General features: G+C 38.6%; 1 protein-coding gene across 3 annotated transcripts; it reads right to left on the reverse strand.

Moving 5' to 3' along the window:
• Positions 1-6,440: 6,440 nt before the first annotated feature.
• On the reverse strand, positions 6,441-23,737 carry LOC123763555 (solute carrier family 22 member 6). Of its 3 annotated transcripts, none has more exons than XM_045750704.2 (13): positions 23,587-23,737; positions 21,967-22,060; positions 17,962-18,079; positions 16,974-17,163; positions 16,595-16,698; positions 15,588-15,742; positions 15,109-15,277; positions 13,626-13,764; positions 12,758-12,948; positions 11,602-11,762; positions 10,917-10,981; positions 9,298-9,417; positions 6,441-8,052 (listed from the first exon to the last, which is right to left on the reverse strand). In XM_045750704.2, exons 2-13 carry the CDS (start codon positions 22,052-22,054, stop codon positions 7,855-7,857), a joined length of 1,698 nt encoding a protein of 565 aa, XP_045606660.1. In that variant the 5' UTR covers positions 22,055-22,060; positions 23,587-23,737; the 3' UTR covers positions 6,441-7,854. The 3 variants fall into 3 exon arrangements, with proteins under 3 accessions (XP_045606660.1, XP_045606661.1, XP_069160649.1); XM_045750705.2 differs by having other exon boundaries at positions 21,967-22,063; XM_069304548.1 differs by lacking the exons at positions 21,967-22,060; positions 23,587-23,737 and adding an exon at positions 18,302-18,352.
• Positions 23,738-23,799: the final 62 nt, after the last annotated feature.

Below are 23,799 nucleotides of genomic sequence, written 5' to 3' on the forward strand. Positions count from 1 at the left end.
TTACATTTTCAAAGACTTCACAAATACACAACTGATTAGAACTTGCATTTCCCTGATTTTATATCTACTTTTGAGTGAGGTGGGAAGGGTGATGTGGCATTACATTTGAGTGAGGTGGGAAGGATGATGTGGCATTAGAGGATATTAATAGGGTATTAAAAGTATCAACACAAGACAGAACACGAAACAATGGATATTGAATAGAAGTGTTTGTAGAAAGCCTATTGGTCCATATTTCTTGATGCTTCTATATTGGAGCGGAGTCTTGAGGTGGGTAGAATATAGTTGTGCAATAATTGGCTGTTGATTGCTGGTGTTGACTTCTTGATGTGTAGTGCCTCGCAAACGTCAAGCCGCCTGCTATCGCTGTATCTATCGATGATTTCTGTGTTGTTTACTAGGATTTCTACCCTAGTAAACAACACAGAAATCATCGATAGATACAGCGATAGCAGGCGGCTTGACGTTTGCGAGGCACTACACATCAAGAAGTCAACACCAGCAATCAACAGCCAATTATTGCACAACTATATTCTACCCACCTCAAGACTCCGCTCCAATATAGAAGCATCAAGAAATATGGACCAATAGGCTTTCTACAAACACTTCTATTCAATATCCATTGTTTCGTGTTCTGTCTTGTGTTGATACTTTTAATACCCTATTAATATCCTCTAATGCCACATCATCCTTCCCACCTCACTCAAATGTAATGCCACATCACCCTTCCCACCTCACTCAAAAGTAGATATAAAATCAGGGAAATGCAAGTTCTAATCAGTTGTGTATTTGTGAAGTCTTTGAAAATGTAATAAGTTTTACGAAACGCGCCCGTGTCGCGTCAGACTAGAAATAAAAATGAATTTTGGAGAAGTGATTTTTGATTTACCTCCAACAGTGAAGCATAATGTACGAAAGATTGAGAAAATTCGTGTTAGAATTATTAATCTTACTTTTTCGGTCATATTTAATAATATATATATATATATATATATATATATATATATATATATATATATATATATATATATATATATTATTGGGTCTAAAATACCTCCATAACTTAAGTTTCAATTGTAAAATCATTTGAAAATCTAAAAAAAAAAAAATGTATTAACAAGAAACTGAAGATTACATTATATTGCTCATTCATAAAGAAACATAACAAATCCAATACGGCGGGGACCAATTCAATAAAAAAAACTGCTCAGCATAATAATAGGAAATTGTCCGTGTTCAGCTCATGAGGTAATTCAATAAAAATCAAGAGAGGTTTTACTAAGGTTGCCATGCCCGCTGTTGCCATTGGCCGCGCCCACCATTTTCACCCCGGCCGGCGATTATGGCACTTGACTCAGGCAGCAAAAAATATGTATTGAATATCAACACAAATTCCTATATAAAATCTAGATTAATATTAAATGAGAATAATACTCTTACTTGTTGCTGTTTTTTTTTTTTACGTATATTAGTGAAGAATTAATTTGAATGTTTATTATCCGACATAAGCAAGTTCTAATTATAATGTTGAGAGGAATGTTTGGTAGATTATGAAACAGTTAGTTTGTGTAGGTGTTGCCAGTGCATGAATATATTCCCCTGTAAGCTGCTATATGTGGTACTACATAATCACATATACAATATACAATCACATATGCATGCTACTGCATGAACACATACAGTACCACGCAAGCACCAATTTTTATATATATATATAAATATATATATATATATATATATATATATATATATATATATATATATATATATATATATATATATATATATATATATATATATGTATGTATGTATATATATATATATATATATGTATATATATATATATGTATATATATATGTATATATATATATATATATATATATATATATATATATATATATATATATATATATATATATATATATATATATATATAAAATGTTCCTATTCCGTTTTCTGTTTTAGACCTTTTCTCTTACCCGTTTTCCTTTTCAAGATTTGTCTTGGGCATTTTCCTTTCGAAGACTTTTCTCTACCATTTCCATTTTCAAGACTTTTCCCGTGTTCGTTATCCTTTTCAAGACGTCCTTTCTTTCTTTTTGCTTTTCTTTTCACGATGACTTTTCTCCTCCAATTTCCTTTTCAAGACTGTTATCCTGTCCGTTTCCCTTTTTTGGACATTTCTTTTGTCCATTTTCCTTTTCAATACTTTTCTCTTGTTCCTTTTCAAACATTTTCTCTTGTACGTTTTCCTTTACAAGACTTTTCTCTAGTAGCTAACCGAGAATTATTATTTTTGCTTCAAATTCAACAGGAAGAACATCGCAATTTTTAAAAATAAGTTTATCGATGATTTCTTGTTTCGTCATTCCTTAAGGTTATGGTGATCTGGTTATGGTGATGCTACTTTAGCAATGTTGTTATAGGACTTGCTAAAGTGATATTGTTATGGTGATGAGGGTATTGTTCTAGTGATGTTATGGTGATGATCTTGCCATGGGGATGCTGTTCTGGTGATGATGCCATGGTGACGGTGCCATGGTGATGTTGCCATGGTGACGGTGCCATGGTGACCCTGTCAACGTGGAACCAGGCTCGATTTGGATAATTACTTATCAGAAAAATAATTGCAAAATCAGGTGGGCTCCTTATAAAAGAGTATTCCCTGTATCATGAAACACGCTTACTGTAAGCCAAGGGCCAGATTCACGAAGTAGTTACGCAAGTACTTACGAACGTGTACATCTTTCCTTAATCTTTGACGGCTTTGGTTACATTTATTAAACAGTTTACAAGCCTGAAAACTTGCCAATCAACTGTTGTTATTGTTATAAACAGCCTCCTGGTGCTTCGGAGCTCATTAACTGTTTAATAAGTGTAAACAAAGCCGCCAAAGATTGAGAGGTTCGTAAGTGTTTGCGTAACTGCTTCGTGGATCTGGCCCCAATTCATTACAGCTCGAGACGCTGACGAATTTCTTGCGAGACTTGTGTTGACACCCACGTCAGTCAATCATCACCAATTACTGATTGGTTGTTTGACGGCCCACTCATCCGCCTGGCTTATATCGCCTGCTTTGATTGGTCCTAATTGGATCAGGTCACACTTCGTGATCCGCAGCATCGCCAATCAGCGTGTAGCATCATATTAGGATCAATTTGGACAGGGCGGAAAAGGATGTGTCCGGATAACTTCACGTGGCCTTGGCTTGGACGGTCGCCACGGACGTTATCCAGTTTATTATCATTCAAAATTGTGCGCAGATATTATTTATTCAAATATTTGAATACACATAGATGCATTAACTGGGTCATCAAGTTAGAATTCTCTTTAAATAAAAATTAGAAGGAAAGCCGACGGGCAAACACTGCGACGCGCGGGCCGGTTATTCATAATGCATGCAGAAAGGACAGCGTTTCAGATGAAAGTTTTCCACTTCTAGCCACGGCACATTATCGCCCTGACGGCCGCCATTGTAAGGCAGCGTCGCCGCCTCCACCCCTCACAACCACACGTCAATATGCAAAGTTTTCATGCTACGTCTGGCATATGGGTCGACCTACGAGGATACGTCTGGCAGCAGAATTGACAGGCCTTGAAATAGCCGGACTGGTGCTCCAGCAGTTAGAAGGGAAAAACATTTTACTAACGCACAATATACATTTTTTTTTTGCTGAAATAATAAGCAAATCAATCTACAATATATCTATAAGAAAGAACGTCTGTTTGTCCATGGTTTGCCGCAGCTAGCCCCTAGCGTTTGTTCAGACGCTAGCGGCTAGCCTCACCCAACTATGCAGGGTAAATGGTCAGTGGGACGTGACGGACATAGGCTGGTCGTTTGCTTATGTTAAATGTTGTAAGAAATATTGGCATTTTTAAAGACCCCAATGCAATTTTCATGGATTCAAGTGTGAAATAGTTGGTGTATATCCTTTAGACTTTTGAATTTTTAGTCCTTAGTAATAATAAATATTCTGAGAGACCCCCTGGCTATATATATATATATAATTGAAACTGTTATCCAGGCCCTTCAGCTGTTATCACCCCCCCCCCCTCCCTCCACTCTTGTCTTGCATCAGATGGTTCAAATGCACCAGAATGATACAAATGTTCTTTTAAACTCCGTTTTAAAATGAACATAGAGTTGCATCATTATTCAGAGCTTAATGAGATCAACAGTAATTAGCAAATATGGCAGATATATTTGCACATTTGCATTACAAAATACACATGATCAGTTGGGCATTACTGAACACAACACCAGCTCATAATTTGTTACGAACGCTGAACTAAATGGAACCCAAAATAACACTGGCTATCCAAATATTTGATATAAACTCGCCTTTGTACTCACTGTTTAGTGCTCGGAGAGCGAGCTACAGTGCACACAGCGGGTGTTTTATGGTCTGTCTATACCACTGTAACATTCAGTGTACACAGCGGGATACTGTTGCTCTTATCACAACAACATTCAGTGTACACAGCAGGATACTGTGGCTCTTATCACAACAACATTCAGTGTACACAGCAGGATACTGTGGCTCTTATCACAACAATATTCAGTGTACACAGCAGGATACTGTGGCTCTTATCACAACAACATTCAGTGTACACAGCAGGATACTGTGGCTCTTATCACAACAACATTCAGTGTACACAGCGGGGTGTGTCATAGTCTGTCCGTACCACAACTACATCATCATTGAAATCATCGCGTTTTTTTCCAATATGCTAATTTTGCACATGCTACAAATTTCTTCTACTCATCAGGAGATGAATTCCTGAGCCTCAACACGACCGCAGCTCAGGAATACGCCAGACTAACGGGTCCTTCCGTGAAGGCTGCTTGAGTAGTTTGACCGTCGTCAAACGTCGTCAATTATGCTTTTTGTAAAGAGATTATATTATGAAATAGGTTATGTTCCTTAAGGACAATCTGCACTTATAATACTAATAATACATAATTAAGGGCAATTTGTAAATATATTTTACAAATAAAGGCCGCAATGTAATCATTATAATAATATAAATCTATTGGAAGCTAAGATTCACAAGTCAGGAACTAGCCGCCTCCAGCAGCAACAATCAAAATCAAAACGGTGGTCTTAATTTCTCTGCGCCCATGTTCAGTTTATTTTAGTTTCAGGAGGCTACATTCAGGGCTAGAGTGTTTTTGCTGGATAGTTAGTAAACTTTTGAGGTGGCATCAATAACCCTTCCCCATTCCCAACCCGCGGTTGATAGGCCTTGAGCCCAACGCCAAACGAATGGACTATTTAATTATAGAATATACTGAGCCGTAAGAGTCAGCAAGGCAAAGTTTCCATATATTAATTCGTATTACGTATGCGGTACGAGAGTTTGGGTCAAGCACGGCAACGAGGAGGCTTAAACAACTATAGGCTGTCTAAACGCCCATTACCCAACAATTTTAATCAAGTTTATTAGTGATAGTATAATTGCAATTTGAGAACGACAGTTTCAACATTAGAATGACTCCCAGAGGTATTAAAATTATCTTACGTGTATCTGAAGAAATTTTCTTTTACAGCGACGATTTATGGAGACTTCGGCAGAATGTTGGCTGGCTGGTGCTACTATGCGCAATAACTGCCACAGCTAATGATTTATTTCTTGTTGCAGATACTTGATATCGACTAAAAGATTTGAAGCGTATATAATTTACTTCCTATTGTTGCATCTATTAAATTTAAATTTTGAGCAACTTTTTGCGGAGCCGCGAAAACTGAAAATAATTTTCACAGGATTGAATATTTTTTATTTTCATTTATCAATGATAATTGTTAATGTTGCTTAATGGGACATTTTACAATTTCATGTCAGTAAATAGTGCACTTAACGCCATTGATTCTATTATTTCTGCCGCCGAAATAGTAGATTGACTAGTCTGCCACATCGCTGATTTATCTCTTGATTGTCTGATATTGTTGTCTTGTAAATTAAAATTGTTGGACTAAGGATATAAATGCGTCTCATGACTTTCTGGAGCGGAACTTTGTGCGTGTGTGTATGTGAAGGGGTCACTGTCTCGTAGAGCTGTGTTGACCACATTGTGTATCTCACTACTTGCCAATGTCTTGGTGTATATACCATGCGAGGTGTTGGGTGTTGCCAACGTCTCAGTGAATATACCGTGCGAGGTGTTGCCACAGAAGGCGTTGGGATCGTAGAAGGCGTTGTACAGTTGTGCCTCCTTGCAGCCCAGTGGAGGCAATTTTGAGAACGTATTCGTTATATAGGAATCATGAACTATACCTTAACACAAAGTAAAATAATTTATCAGCAAACAGCTTCGTTGGGTATGCGGAGACGGGCTGAAATACATTGCATTGCCTCGAGGGGGATTGTAATTTCCTCTTAGAAGCTTTTTTTACGTCTAATTATATTTATTTATTTTGCTAATAATAAGGGCAAGTATTTCTAGGGCTTTTATTATAATATACTTTGGAATTTTACATTCACCTGAAGGCAAATTTTAGAGTAATTATGTTTGACATTTTTATATTGAAATCCTGTGCTTCTGATCCCTTCAAAGAGTTTAACTTTGATCTCCAAGTTGCATAGGTAATGAAATATGCAACTTCCGGCAGAGGTGAATGTGTGTTTTGCAGTATTTGTTTTGTTCTAATATGGCTCTAGAGGAATTTTACAACTTTTCTTATGAACGTATTTTCAAATGGGTAATATCATTGTGTTAGTAACGGGTGTTTATAATAATTGAAGTAGTAGTTTGACCTTTTCTATCCTGACTCGTTTCCTTTTGGAGAGCTGATATGCTGTTTAACATTGTGTACTAGACTTTGGAATTGTTTGTATGTTGAGATTAGGAAGCAGTATGACGCTCCCCAGTCAGATGGATGCAGTGAGGAGTCAGATGGATGCAGTGAACAGTCAGATGGATGCAGTGAAGAGTAAGATGGATGCAGTAAAGTAAGATGGATGCAGTAAACAGTCAGATGAATGCAGTGAACAGTCAGATGAATGCAGTGAGGAGTCAGATGGGTGCAGTGAACAGTCAGATGGGTGCAGTGAACAGTCAGATGGGTGCAGTGATCAGTCAGATGGGTGCAGTGAACAGTCAGATGGGTGCAGTGATCAGTCAGATGGGTGCAGTGATCAGTCAGATGGGTGCAGTGAACAGTCAGATGGGTGCAGTGATCAGTCAGATGGGTGCAGTGATCAGTCAGATGGGTGCAGTGAACAGTCAGATGGGTGCAGTGAACAGTCAGATGGGTGCAGTGAACAGTCAGATGGGTGCAGTGAAGAGTAAGATGGATGCAGTAAAGTAAGATGGATGCAGTAAACAGTCAGATGAATGCAGTGAACAGTCAGATGAATGCAGTGAACAGTCAGATGGGTGCAGTGATCAGTCAGATGGATGCAGTAAAGTAAGATAGATGCAGTGAACATTTTATTTTTTAAGGGATATTCCTGCGCTGGCCCTAAGCCTCTGGCTGACCCACTAAGTGTTACTCGTTTCTCGTTTCCGTCCTCCAGGTTGAGGCCAGCTATGGTGGTAACGTCCTCCACATTGAGGTCATCTGCGAAGGTAACATTACTCAGGTTGAAGTCAGCTGTCAAGGTTGTGCCCGACTCTGGTGTATCCGTGTGTGCGTATGAATGTGTATGAATGAGTCGTATGGTATACTATTGTCTTTATACCAGGAGGCTAAGATCTAGTTTACGGAGTTCCTAAAGTATAACCAAATATTTGCCGTATTACACCATCACTGCTCTTGACCACCATCATAAAATATTATGCTGTTTGTACCTAACACTGAAATAATCATGATGTATAACACCTCATTCTGTGATTTATTCCATTTTTTTTATATCACAGTTTCTCCATTTTCAAAAGCTTTGTTTGCCACGCCTCGTTGTCTCGACCTTCGGGCTCTGTCTTCCACGTCTTGCAGTGTTTCAGGAAGCGGCTGGTTGTTGGTCTCTGGGAGGAAGATGACCATGAAGCTGCCCACGATGCCAGAACACCCGAAGGTCACCCCCGCCGCCCACCACGCGTACCGAGCCTGAAGGAAGATTGATTGATTGATGAAGATTAAGCCACCCAAAAGGTGGCACGGGTACGAATAGCCCGTAAGTGGTGGCCCTTTTGAGCCACTTCCAGTATCAATAGATGATACTGGAGATTTGTGAAGGTCCGGCTGCACCCTGCGTGACGGGAGATGTCTCCCGTGCTGAAGGAAGGAAGGAAGGAACTATCAGGAGAAAGCGTCCAGTCATTACGACTATATAGCACTGGGAAGGGATCAGGATAAGGATTTGGGATGGGACGGGGGGGAAGGGAAGTGCCCAATCACTTGGACGGTTGTGGGATTAAACGTCGACCTGCATAAAGCGAGACCGTCGCTCTACCGTCCAGCCCAAGTGGTCAGAACCAAAAAAGACAAAAAGTGTTACCGAGCCTGAAACAACGCATATATCAACGCGAGAATACATGAAACTGCAGAAGGCATATTTTTTCCTATAGGAGTTAGCCGTTATTTATATCCTGCATCAAAATACTCAGCCTAAGCCTGATACAATCCAGCGTTTCTATACGTTATGTTTCACAGTAATTTGTTTCATAAATCTACAACGATATTTCCAAATTATTATTTATCCAGGTATTTCCTGAGTCTTAGCTTACATAATTGGTATATGTTTTTCATGTTTTATTTTATCCTCGAATATTTAGAAACTATAATAATATATATATATATATATATATATATATATATATATATATATATATATATATATATATATATATATATATATATATATATATATATATATATACAATGATGTTCCCACTGAGAGGTATACCCAGCTTCTCGGGGAATATACATTGAGTTTACTTTAGTCCTAGACTATGTTCGGAACTAAAGTAAACTCGCTACTTGGCGTAATCGCCCCCCAGAGGCTGATATACCTCAAGTCCAACACAAAACCAAATCCCCTTTTATCCATTCGTATACTTTAGTCCTGTCGCCCTTTACTCTGTCTTTCTGGAGAATGCAACGGATTTTTTTTTTAACCAAACACAGCCCTGTTCTTATAACTATCGTAGAAGGAAGGCGAGTGTACTTACAACTATGGTGGTAATTACGGAAGTGTACTTACAACCACAGTAACAAGGGGGAGTGTACTTACAACCACAGTAACATGGGGGAGTGTACTTACAACCACAGTAACAAGGAGAGTGTACTTACAACCACAGTAACAAGGGGGAGTGTACTTACAACCACAGTAACATGGGGGAGTGTACTTACAACCATGGTGGTAACGAGGGGAGCAAACATGAATCCAATGCTGCCCATCATGTTGACAAAAGCAAAGCCTCGTGTCCGGGCTTCTGTGGGAAACAGCTCCGGAGCGAACACAAAGTTCACCTGAGAGATCAGTTATATTATTTACAACGGTCTGAAGATGATATACATAATGTTTATCATGTAACACAGACCAAAAAAATATTCATGAACTGATAAAAAATTTATTATATAACTGTGTGTAATTTATTATGTGTGAAATGTAAAAGAAATGTAGATTTAAGACACTGAAAGTGGAACTCATTTTTTTTAAATGAGTTTCACGATGAACACATTTTTAGGGCATAAGTTTGTCTATGCAATTAAAATAGTTGTATGTACATCTGCTAAATGGCCTGACCTAAATATATCAATTTAGATAACAGTTTCTGTTATCTAAATCGCAGAGTCGCAGAGGTATGAAAGAACTCACTCAAAGCATAACTTAACTAATCTTTGGTACTCGGGGAATTATAAAGAGTGAAAGAAAACATCAAATATTATAATGGACATACTCTGTGTTCAACCTCGTACGTTATATTACGAATAAAAACATTATTGCGAAAACATTATGAATAAAAGCATTATTATGAAAACATTATGAATGAAAGCATTATTATGAAAACATTATGAATAAAAGAATTATTTTGAAAACATTATGAATTAAAGCATTATTATGAGAACATTATGAATGAAAACATTATTATGAGAACATTATGAATAAAAGCATAAACACAACAACATAATTTCATCCACAACCGCTTAAACAGTAGATACATAGTAAACACAGTCGCCAATAATATTAACAAAACACAGTAACCAAATGCAAATGCTAAACATATTTACGCTCCACAAGTAAACTATCAGTTACTGCAAACTTATAATATTAGAAATATAATATTCATTGAGAAAATCCACAGGAGCCATGATGCAGATTCGAACCACTGGGTGTTCCCGGACACTCGCTCTATGGAGATACTCCTGTGGATTTTCTCATTGATATATCACGCTACTGTGATTTATCTGTGTATAACTGTTCGGCGATCGAAGGTGACTGTCTCTTAGGAGTAGCAACTGAAGTTGAATCATATTCTAGCGAGAAGTTATGTACTTTTGATCATGAACATCAGATTAAAATGTGTAATTTAGTTCAATGTCAGGAGAATAATTACCAGGAGAAATTATTAAGTTATTACGACTATATAGCACTTGTAGAGGCTAAGGATTTAGAAAAGGACGGAGGAAAGGAATGATGCCCAATCAGTTGGATGATCGGGGATTGAACACCGATATGCAAGAAGCGAGACCATCACTCCCCAAGTGATGATTCAAGGTATTACCTTGAGTCAAATAGGTATGGTAAATAAAATAAGGGGTAAGGTAAAGTTAGGCAATATATTTAGCTTCGGAAAAGTTTAATTAACTTTCTCGCTGCCATAATTGCCATGTAACCAAGTATGGACACTAGTTATGTCATGTATTAAATATAAGCTGCATTCCTCCCATTCTTCAATGCCAGTGTTAACATTGATATTTGACAAATTAAAGGAAAAGTTAATTAAAAAATTATGGAAAGAACTTACTTGGAATGCTCCTGCCACCATCAGAAAACCTGCCATTACAAGGATCCACTTGGCCCAATAATAATCTGAAAATCGTAATAATATCCCAGATTTAATCACTGCTGACAATGCATGCCAGAACAACCCAAAACCTCTTATAATATTTCCGGCTCATGCTCGGTGATAAGGAAAATTTGTTTACTGAGAATTTTATAAAATATATATAAATATAATAATTTCCCCTGTAAATTAATGTAAATATAATCTCCAAATTTGTAAATCATTTAAAGAACAATAAGTATAACATTTAGGGGTTTTAAAGATCATGTTCTGTGATAATGAAACACTTGTTTACTGAGAATTATACTACTGTATATGTAAGGTAGTATTACCTTGTAAAACTTATGTATATATGATTTATATTGTATTTTCTTAAATAAAGATAAAAAAACTATGAAGAGGAGCATTAGGATAATATACACAAAACAAACAGTAAAAACAAAAATCAAAACCAGTTTATCAACTTTCACTATCTATGAAGGCACGGAAAAGAATCAAATAAATTACATTTTGATATGAAAACACCAAGAAAGCATCAAATCCCGCCTGGCCCCGGGCCGGGCTTGTGGAGTGGAAGAACTCCCAGAACCCCATCCAGGTACAGGGGCATCAGATGCAAAATGGCTGCACATAATTGAGAACTTACCAGTTGATACTAAAAGATCCAGGAAAAGTAATACGCCTCCACCAAAGAGCCCCAGGCCCACTATGGTGCGTCGGCCAAGGTAGGGTGTGACTGGGGTGGTCACTAGTATTGCAATCCCGTCCATCAACCCCGTGAGCGCCACGTACAGGAAAGGGTCGGTGCTAAAAGATAAGGAAAAAATCTTCGTTCATGTACACTTTCTTCTGGCTGGCCACAGCAAACATGGATGTGTTGATAACTAACGACACTTTGGTTTGGTGTTGGGCTTAATGCCTATCAACTTCTGAAGAGTTATTAATTAAGGCAGCCACAAGTGCGTCCTGACCAACCAACAAGAATACCTTGGTTCTGGACATTGCCCAGAGCCGAAAAGTTAACTCTTAACTGTATATATACCGAGAAGCGCAGTACACCCCTTCAGTGTATGTATATATATATATATATATCATCAGCAATTAAAAAGTAATATGCTTGTATGTCAAAATTAGTAGAAGCCATGAGGAGGATTCGAACCCGCTGACTTGGTACTCTCATATTAGCGGGAGTAACCACTACGTCACGACATGGATGGAACAACTTGAGGTCTCAGGTTGTCCCAGCAACAACCTGGGACTCCACTGAACCCTCTGGGATTCCTGAGGCTTACATCTGAAGCCTATAACTAACATGGGTGGTGAGCGGGTTCGAATCCTCCTCATGGTTCTTGCTGATTTTCTCACTGCTACATCACATTAATGTGATTTCATTGTGCATGCCTATATGTCAGTAAATATCAAACATCCAAAAATAATGCCAATAATTTGTGATTCTTAGCTTCAACAAATCGTCGTACAAATAGAAAATAATCTATATTTATATGGACATTTGAACATAAAAAAGTACATATCTCAAAGAAAGAATGCCCAGCAGATACGAATGTTGGAAGTATATCTGTCACAGGGTTAGAACAGTGTCTTGTAGGTTAGTCGACTAGTAAATTTGTGTTGAATTGGGGTTAGGCTAAAATATTCCAATTAATACGAAGTACCTGGTAAACTACACACAGAGATCACATTAACGTGATGCATCAAATGAACAATGATTAAGGCGGTCTCTGGGATGCTCCCGGACGTAGGTTCGAATCCTCGTCACGGCCCTTGTGGATTTGTTCGTTTACCTGGTAAAGTTGTTGGCATTGATGGCGACACCCAGGTAGAGGCCGCTCTGAAGGAACCAGAGCAGGGAGGTCGCTAGCAGGATGGTCCTCATGCTCGGGCTACGGACATACAGAGACAGCTGACGAAAAACCTCCACCAGGCCAGATGACGTAGGTGCTTCGCTTTCAACTCGATTTTTTCTCTTGCTGGCCTGAGGATATGATATTATTGGAACGGAATCTTCTTGGGGTGTGCATTGAGGTCAACAAGGAGAGTAGAGTAGGTTCAAGATCAAGTATGTTTACTGAGACAAGAAAAAAATACATGTCAAAGGGATAGAGTAACTTAGGCTATTTCTACCCCTTAGTATAGCAGGTGATCAGTAGTAACGCGTCAATTGAAGTTAGGCTACTCGCGAGATAAATTTTTATGTCGGAGGAAAAATGCTTAGAAGTCAAACGTTGCCTTCAAATAATCTCTTTCTCTCTTTCCTTCTCCCGACTTAGTGTTCTAATTCAATGAGGCTTCCGAACAGCGGAAACAATTTTACGATATAACATTGGGATATCAACTGTAAAAACATTGTGATTTAAGTTTTCAACCATAATAATATTGTGATATCAACCATAATAACGTTGAGATATCAACTATAATAAACATTAAGATAAAAATAATAATAACATCGGGATATCAATCATAATAACATTGGCATATTAACCAAAATAACATTGGGATATCAATCATAATAACATTGGGATATCAATCATAATAACATTGGCATATTAACCAAAATAACATTGGGATATCAATCATAATAACAATGGGATATCAACCATAATAACATTGGGATATGAATTATAATAGCATTGTGATTTCAATCATATTTACCTCAATTATATTATTCACTATGGAATAAACGTTTTCTGAAAGCTTCACATTGTTCAGACGAACAGCTTTTTGCAGAACTGTAGTGGCTTCCTCGGCCCTGCCCTGTTGGACCAACCACCGGGGCGACTCGTCCACAATGCTGTTGAGAACAATGTATTATATACAACTGTAGTGGCTTCCTCGGCCCTGCCCTGTTGGACCAGCCACCGGGGCGACTCGTCCACAATGCTGTTGAGAACAATGTTTTATATACAACTGTAGTGGCTTCCTCGGCCCTGCCCTGTTGGACCAGCCACCGGGGTGACTCGTCCACAATGCTGTTGAGAATAATGTATTATATACAACTGTAGTGGCTTCCTCGGTCCTGCCCTGTTGGACCAACCACCGGGACGACTCGTCCACAATGCTGTTGAGAACAATGTACTGTATTATATATACAACTGAAGTGGCTTCCTCGGCCCTGCCCTGTTGGACCAGCCACCGGGACGACTCGTCCACAATGCTGTTGAGAACAATGTACTGTATTATATATACAACTGAAGTGGCTTCCTCGGCCCTGCCCTGTTGGACCAGCCACCGGGGCGACTCGTCCACAATGCTGTTGAGAACACTATTATATACAACTGTAGTGGCTTCCTCGGCCCTGCCCTGTTGAACCAGCCACCGGGGCGACTCGTCCACAATGCTGTTGAGAACAATGTATTATATACAACTGTAGTGGCTTTCTCGGCCCTGCCCTTATGGATCAACTACCGGGGCGACTTGTCCACAATGATAATGAGAATCGTGTAGTATGTGCAACTAACAATATTTTGTAGCTAATGATGAGTTGCTTCAGATTGATTTTATATATGTGACTAGTGAAGGCTGATATCATTTATGAAGTCGTCAAATGTTGCTGATAGATGAGAAGTTGGTGGAGCTTGATGAAAGATGCTGATATTACATATCTTGTCAGTGACTAGTAAATATTAATGACATGTTAGCATTGGATAAAATAACCAGTTCCAGAATCTGGCACTAGGACTAAATCCAAATATATAAAACAAATATTAAGAATTTAATGAAGATTTAAAATTCGGTAAATAGTTATTCTGTGAAGGAGGATGAGTTTGACAAGATCGGTGATATATTTTTAATATTTTTATGAGAGACAAATATTTCGTGAAGGTTTGAACTAGAAGATGTTATGAAGGTCAGATTAAGATCACATATTTGACAGGATAATTATCAACGTCACACCTTAGAAATAATAACTAGTGATAGTGATGACATTTACTGAAGTCTTTTGACGTTACTAGAGATATTGCCCGATTGCAGAACGCGGGGTTATGTAAGAATTCTGCAAAGAGTATAGATTCAATCATGTTAGACGAGCACCGCTTAAAGCTATTAGAATACAAGGAATATTGCATTGGTATGTTGCTTTTAGTTGCTTATATTGTAAGTTATATAATTTAATAAATATACACCGTATACTTACAATGACAATGGAATGAGGATAAGAACTGGAGAAGAGCAGACGAGCAGCAGATAGCGCCATGTCCTGATGCAGTAAGCCACGCCTGCGAAAGCCCCCACACAAACAGAATATGGCAACCCGGACAGCATTCCAACCAGGCTTCGTCGCTTCGATGGCGTCGACTCCAGAACTGCCGGAAAAAATGGGTTTGATAACCTTTTAAACAAAACTGTTAGGGAACATTGATTAGGTAACACTTAGACTCTGGAATTGTCGGAACATTGAGTAGATATTTTCTCACCTGGTAGAGGATATTCTCACCTGGAAGAATATCCAATATCAGGATATTCTAACCTGATACAGGATATATTCGCTTTGTAGAGAATATATCTATGAATCTTGAAAATGTTTTCAGATTGTGTTCACTGGATATTTCACCTTCTGAAATACTTCCAGAATTACTTAATTTACTTGTTATCATTGTCTAATATGAGACTTACCCAAGTTCCAGGCAGGTATAAGAGTACCTACGCATGCGCAGCCTGTGATGATCCGCATTACTAATATGAAGGGATAGACTGGTACTAATGCGGTACCCAGCACTGACAGGATATTAGCTATACAGCCAATTTGCACGGCTTTTCTGCGGCCCCACCTGGGAAAAAATCAAGTCATCAAGTAAACATTTGGAGGAATAAAACTTAAGACCTTTCTTGTTTAGAATTGTATTTTTAATTAGCTATGAAAATTAACTAATATATCCTAACAAACAATGTAAACACAATTTTGTTGAACAAATCAACAAGGGCCGTGGGCCGTTTATTTGATGTATTACGCTATTGTGATTTCTGTGTGTAACAATTTTGTATCTTGACATTACAAAAAGCGTTTGGAAACATTGATATTCAGATTTGAAATATGAATGTTTACACTTACTATGTTTCTAATGTGGACGACAGTTTAACTCCGTAAGTTCTTTAAAACCTAAACATTACACAAACTTTTATTTTATAAAATACTCAATCACTATCTAGTAGCCTCGACGAGGACAGGAAGCCGGCGACTTATCAAAGATCCCCCCACCATTTGTCTTGATTTTATGAATCTGGATTTTAAAATTCAGCCGTGTTTTGGTATTTACGGCTTAAGGGTGTAAGCCGTTCCATGGCTTTATAACTCTATAATTAAAAAAGCATCTCCTGTTTTCTGTCCTGCATTGTTGCTTGCAATCGTTGAGCTTGCAATCGTTATTCCTTGTTCAAGCATTACATCTGACCTTTTAAAGAAGTGGTCTGCATCAATATCCACCAAATTGTTCAGTGTAGCCACCATGCATCTCAAGAGATATACAGTATATGGTGAAACTCGCGTCTCGGTGTACTAGTTGGCCAGTGTGCACTTATGGTGGTCTAAATAACCCTCCAATGGCTGATGAGCCTTAAGCCCAACACCAAACCAAGTTATGTATAGTAATTTCTGTAAGAAAGTGTGCAATGGTGTCACTCACCTGTCTCCAATGTGCCCACCAATGAAACTTCCAAGTATCCCTCCAACGTTGAACATCATCTGGTAGAAAGGCTGAAGTGGCAGATCCTCGCACACTAGATCATACTGAAGGAACACTCATTAAACATAACCTGAAGCAGAACTGAAACGGATGACCTTCACTCACAATTTAAATTCCCTTATTTAAAAAAAATAACTATATTTGGTATTTGTTTGTCATACTTGTGCTGTTTAAAATGAATTGAATGGAGTAAGAAGAACGTTACACAAAGTAAATATCAGTTTTCTTTAAGTTTAAAATATTAGTACAGTAAATCACGCAAATAATTTGTAAAATTGATATGAAATTCATAATTCAATCACTATTACATGGGTCCCACCTCAGATACAACTGTGGAGGAGAAGACGGAAGTGTCATATTCAATGATGGGACATGAAGACATGCTGGTCTTGTGACGGGCTGAGCCACGCGGGATGTCTGAGGCTTCCAGAGTGACAGACAGGTTGTGAGGCTCAAGACACTGACTGTTGTAGTAGACTTGGCTGCTGTTGGACGAGTCGTTGCCTTCTCTTGTGGTAGAATGTACACCAAATATAAGGCATCACTTGAAAACAAGGCCGTGGACATGTTTATACCACACACTAGAATTTGAAGGGATGACGACGTTTCGGTCCGTCCTGGGCCATTCTCAAGTCGATTGTGACTCACAATCGACTTGAGAATGTGAAGGGACGGACCGAAACGTCGTCGTCCCTTCACATTCTAGTGTGTGGTCTGGTCATCATACTTTAGCCACGTTATTGTGACTCATCGCCCGCAGTGGACATATTTATAGACATATTGTTCTATAAAACTGTTGCATACATGGCATGCCAACTTGTGCCATAATTCCGAATAATAAATATGATTTTACTAAAATTATCTCAATAATTTATTAACTAAAAGATTCAAGCGAGTTAATTTCTACATTTATACCCAACTGAACTGAAGACATCGAAGCCTATTTTTTCATTAGTAATTTAACCTTCCAAGTTTTATCATAAATGAACTTATCACAAGGTTTATACATCAATAGATGCATGTATAATATTCCAGAGTCTGTGATGTATAAACCAGACCATGGATCAAATAATTCTTTGAAACATGTGTCTAATCTTGAACATGTGTACCATAAACAATAATTATTAATAACAATTTTTGTTTACTATTTTCAGCTTTTAGAAAAACAGAAATTCAGTACCATTATGTTTATATAATGTATTTAACATTTGGCTTAATTTTGAGAGTATTTGATTAATGGCAGAATGACTTGGTAACATGGGCAAGTAGATTGATTTTTTACATAACTTCACTGAATTTGTAGTTACCTATAAGGAAGCGAGTGTGGCGCGCCGTCAGACGACTGAGCATCAGTGAAGCAGCGGAAAGCCACTGGAGCACTGACTAAAGGCGATCCGATTAGGTGAACAGGCAGGACCATCACGACTGTTGAGGGTAAAGCCTATATATATTAAGAAATGTTGTTACGATAATCTCCCGCTTAGGCAAGGAGATCCCTGCCTATTCCTTTACCGCCTATTCAACAACATATCTAACATACTCCAGCATAAGAAGTCAACCTCACCAACAACAACAATATGTGCTCAGAAGCCTGTGTCTAGACAAGGCACCACCACCACCCTTCAAGTACCTGAGACACCTACACACCTGTCTGGGGGCCCAGCGCCACTCGCCGGTCGACCAGCCCTTAACTACTTGTTTGAGACTGCCGGCGATAGTTACCTGCACATCAGCGCCATCTACACTAAGCCGCACTGTGGAGAAATGCCCGACAGACCACTGGAACATTTTCAATCTTTTGGAATTTACCCGCAGCTCTCACACCGTAAAGAGATCAGAAACAGTCTTATTTACTTTATTTTACTTTTTTCTTATTTTATGTGATTGGCTTAACACCAGCCATAATAGCCACTGCTCCATTCTTTCAGATTAACGTCACAATGTTATTATGGGATTAGTAGTGGTTGGGTTTATTTGCTTATAGTAATTAAAAAGCCTATTAGTAAATTAATACACATATATACACTCATCACAAGGAAACGTAAGCCCCCGTGTGGAAGCCCGACCTGAAACAACACCAAAATTAGAGAAATTCAACAATATAAAAACGATGATGAGAGTAGACTGTAACTGAGGATAATGTTCATCTTGTAAAGTTCATCTTATGCATAATATTTTGTGATTCAAAGTCTGCTCTTCAAGCAATCGAAAGCTTCTGGAAGATCGACAGCAAAAACCTCATACTAGCAATTATAAATGACCTAATTGCTGCACAGAGTAAAGGGTTACGAATCTCCTTTGTATGGATACCATCACACATAAATATAACCCATCATAATGATACAGACATTGCAGCCAAATTAGCGTGTAATAAAGATGAAGTTGAATTAGACATAGGTATCCCCATCTCTACTGTCAAAACTATATTGTACCAAACACTCGAGTCTGATAGGAGAGAAATTACTGACTCCCAACGACCTGAAAGCACCAGTATAAAAAGCAATGATTTGTTCAGATCTGAAACCTATGTTTAGGGGCAGTACAAAACGTCTACCAAATTGAGCGACACAGTGGTTGCCAGGATCAGGTTGGGTTACCGTTACCTGTGGCAGGTGGCTATAGGTGACGGATCTCCCTATCCTGAGCACTTCAGGTGCAAACTCCGTGAGCAGGGACTGCGGCATGATCTCCCGCACTACATCACTGAATGCCCAGTTATTAGACCATTCAAACCCGTTGGCATGAGGTACCTGGAGCTTTGCAATTACTTTATTTATTCACTCCCGTGTTCTTGAGGATATGCCAGTGCAGACTACTGAACGTATGGCCCTGTATGACTAACCATCCTGCGAGATGGGGACTTTCAGTATCACTGCTACTTATTCACTCTTGGGTTCATGATATCCTCATAATGCACTAATGCAGACTACTTATCACATGCCTTTGTATGACTAACCATCTTGTGTGATGGGGATTTTTAGCATCACGTAGCTATTTTTTTTTAACTAAAAAAAAGCGCTGTATTCCCTTTCATATAGTCTGAGGTAGCTGCACAAATGCAGATGTACCTAAATGTGTTAATAACAAAAAAACCATCTTATGTAGTCGTGAGTGTCATATATCGTGTCCAAGGACGAATATTATGGCCGATATTGGTTCGGCTTGGTGTTGGACTGAAGGCCAATCAACCTTTAAAGGGTTATTAAGGACCACACTAGTACTCACTCACCAACCATCAAGTAATACACCTCTCCGTGTATATATCTCGGGCAGATATTGTCCTTAACTTATAAGGACATATATATCCCGCATGCGGTTAAGAGCCTAGTGTTATCGTATTACACAATGATGAATTGTAATTTATCGAGAAGTGTATGATGATATGATTGAGGGATCGGGCGATATCACACAGATTTACCTTCAAGGCCTTAACAATGTCGTGTTTATATATATATTTTATTAAATCTTTTATAACAGACATGCTAACCACTGCACCAAGTCTCGCAGTCAACAAAGTCTTATCATTCATTTAAATACAGAATACGTTAAACACTTCACTAAACATACATTAAACACTAGTTTAAGCATACACTGAACTCTCATCTAAGCATTCGTTAAACATTCTTCTAAAAATATGTTAAACACTCCTCTAAACATATGTTAAGCACTCCTCTAAACATATGTTAAACACTTCTAAACGTATGTTAAACACTCCTCTAAACATATGTTAAGCACTCCTCTAAACATATGTTAAACACTCTTCTAAACGTATGTTAAACACTCCGCTAAACATACATTACATTAGAGTAAACATACAACACGTTAATGGTCAGCTATATTAAAGATAAACCGTAAGATATACTTAATGGTACCTTTAATTGAAAATTAAGTACAAATTATTATAGAGTTTAATGTCAAGATGGACAAGAATGGATATTTTTATTTTATTTTATTTCATTTATATATATACAAGAAGGTACATTGGGATTGTGAGAATACATATTCATGTATTGGGATATGTGATATGATTCATGGGATATCATGGGATATTATTCATTATCAACTTATTAAGCATAAATCTAAACTATTTTTCAATCGAAAATCCAAATCAGAGCTTCGTTACTCAATTATTAAACATTATGTTTTTATATAAGGCTGTACCATTTTGTCACGTATAGTTACGAATAGTAGCTATTCGTAACTACTATTGAAATTAGTAGTTACGATCTATTATCTATCTACGTACTATGTGCTGCGTTTTCCTTAAGCATATGTTTGCATAGATATAGTAAGGTGAGGTATGCTGGTGACGTAGGTCATTCTGAGTTATGTGTTAAGGAACGTTAAGGGTTGCTATGAGTTGCTCTGGCTATTGTCTGCCACTTGTCCTGCCAGTCACTCAGCGTCTCTGTCCTTGACCCCCCCCTCCCCTCTCTTCCCCATTCCTTTGTTCTCAATGTGTTACATCATAGGCTTCCCGGCTTGGTGCCTTCTTTTGGTAATTATTTACTCACTTCCATTTCATTTGTTATTCTTCCCCCTTCGCTTTACTGACCTCCTTCCCTTCCTTTGTTGTCACTCACTTTACTGACTCTTTCCCTTCGTTTGTTACTCCATACTTTACTGACTCCTTCCCTGCCTTTGTTGTCCCGCACTTTACTGGTTCTTCTCCTCCTTTGTTGTCCCGCACTTTACTGGTTCTTCTCCTCCTTTGTTGTCCCTCACTTTACTGACATTCCTTTCACTTTACTAACCTCTGATTCAGTTTGCCTCTTTCAGCTATTTACCTAATTTCATCCTGTTCTTCGCTATTCCTTCTCTCTAAGCCTATTGGCTTCTATAATTCCTTAAATTTTTCATTGAACTTTGGCAGTTAAGTTCCAGTTAGCTGGTGGTCTCGCGTGAATTTATGCCAAGGATACACTGTCACAACATATTTAAAAATAAACGTAATAGGAAAAAATTCTTCAGCCATATTCATGACTGGTATACACCCAACAACTTGGACAGGTCGGTAGAGCGACTATCTGGGTTTTTGCATGGTCGACGTTCGATCCCCCATAGTCCAATCCGTTCCGTCACTATGTACTCATATCCCTTCCTAGTAGTATATAATCATACTGGCTTAATCCTTCTGATAATTATTTTGCTTAACCCTCACTCGAAAATTTATTTTTTTTCTGGCGAAATCTTAACAATTTGACTTCCCAACTCTGGTCTTAGGTTGCAAATCTGAAGATGAATAACACACAACTGTACTAATAAATAGAGAATTGAATACGAGTTATATAAATTAAGTAAACAGTACTTACTCATAAAGGTAGTAGCTAGGGTGATTATCTGCCATCGTCCGAATCCCAACTTTGTTAAGAAATGGTCGAAGCCGTCGTCGTCCGACATGTTAGGCTGCTGGAGGGGAAACAAATTTGGATCACATCTTGATTTGATTATTGTCAATTGCGTCTAGTTTATTGTGAACCCCATACTCATTCTGTGAGTTTATTGGGTGCCCATATAATCATCCTGTGAGCGGTATTTTATTGTGCAGCCTCATATCCTCATACTCATACTGTGAGTGGTAGTTTATCGAGCACCCTATACCCAATAAGAATAAGAGAGAAAAAGAATTACACATCGTCTTAATCGTACTTGTGGAGTTAATTTACAATGCAGTCTTCATCCTTCAGAACCTTCAGCTTCAAGGAAGAAATGCATTATGAGGCTATGCTCAAGAACATTATGAATAAAGTACTTGCAAAGCTCCAGGTACCTCATACCGGCAGGTCTGAAGAGTCTAATGCCTGGACATTCAGTAATGAAGTGTGTGAGATCACGACAGTGTTCTTATTTACTGAGTTTACACTGATAATATAAATAATAAGCCACCAAGATCCTGCACCCTCGCCACACAGCAGTTCAGCGGCGACTACACATCTCGTCCTCTCGAGTAGTCAACAGCGGACAGAATAATGATGTATTCAATAGCCCGAGCCTAGCTTAACCGACGACCCACGCATAGAAAACATGAACTTTTGCGACCCGCTATGACTTACAGTACATTATATTTTGTCCGTTGGGGATTTTGACTTAACGTCAGAGTGTGATGTGCTGTTTGAGAGTACAGAAGTTGCCTGACTAACCCCACGCGCCTGGCAGCATAACAATCTGGTAATCCACTTGTATTGTAGAATCAATATCGCTAATTATTTGTTGGTTATACAACAGCATTGTTGTTAAAAGGCTTAGAATTTGTTTACTACAAAAACCGAAAAGATATGACACTAAAGTTTTGTTCTACCTTTATTAAAGCATGGAACTCGATCTGAATACAAATTAACATAGCATGATAAGATTCTTCGGCGTACCCAGCTTCATGGTGTATATATGTGAGTCTTCCTAATCTCTGAATTACACTCTGGACAAAAACAACAAAACTTTAAAAACAACACTATGTATGTTGGTGTTGTTAAAGATTCGCTACCTGGAACTAAGTTCAAAGTAGCACAGGCTATGGTGAGCCCGTAGTGCCTTTTTAAAACACTATGTAGCTCGACCAGTGTTTCGAAATCTGGTTCCCGGCGCCGGCGGCTAAGCAGACAGTACACTGGACGCGTAATCCTGTGGTCCCGGGTTCGATCCCGTGCGCCGGCGAGAAACAATGGGCAGAGTTTCTTTTATCCTGATGCGCCTGTTACCTAGCAGTAAATAGGTACCTGGGAGTTAGTCAGCTGTCACGGGCTGCTTCCTGAGGGTGGAGGCCTGGTCGAGGACCGGGCCGCGGGGACACTAAAGCCCCCAAATCATCTCAAGATAACTTCAAGATAACCCAACCCCTACAAAGTGAAGTCTACCATCATCCGCCAGTCCTTGTTACAATTACCATATAAAATCAACCATTGTTCACTATGTTCCTAGTTAAACCGGTGACTTACCTGTACCAAAGGGTCGAGAAACAGATGCAGGTGTAGGGAGTCGTACTGTTAATCTGGCCCTCAGCACCACACTGCTTTCAACCTCCCGCTGACACCTTATATATATATAACCACGGCGTTAAACTACTGCCTTCGTGTCCTCACCAAGCACTAACCCGACTCTTGCGTCACTCTTAGCCCAACTCTTGCGTCACGAATTACCACAGAAAACTG

Source organism: Procambarus clarkii, chromosome 52 (genome assembly GCF_040958095.1).
Source record: "Procambarus clarkii isolate CNS0578487 chromosome 52, FALCON_Pclarkii_2.0, whole genome shotgun sequence".
Lineage (NCBI taxonomy): Eukaryota > Metazoa > Arthropoda > Malacostraca > Decapoda > Cambaridae > Procambarus > Procambarus clarkii.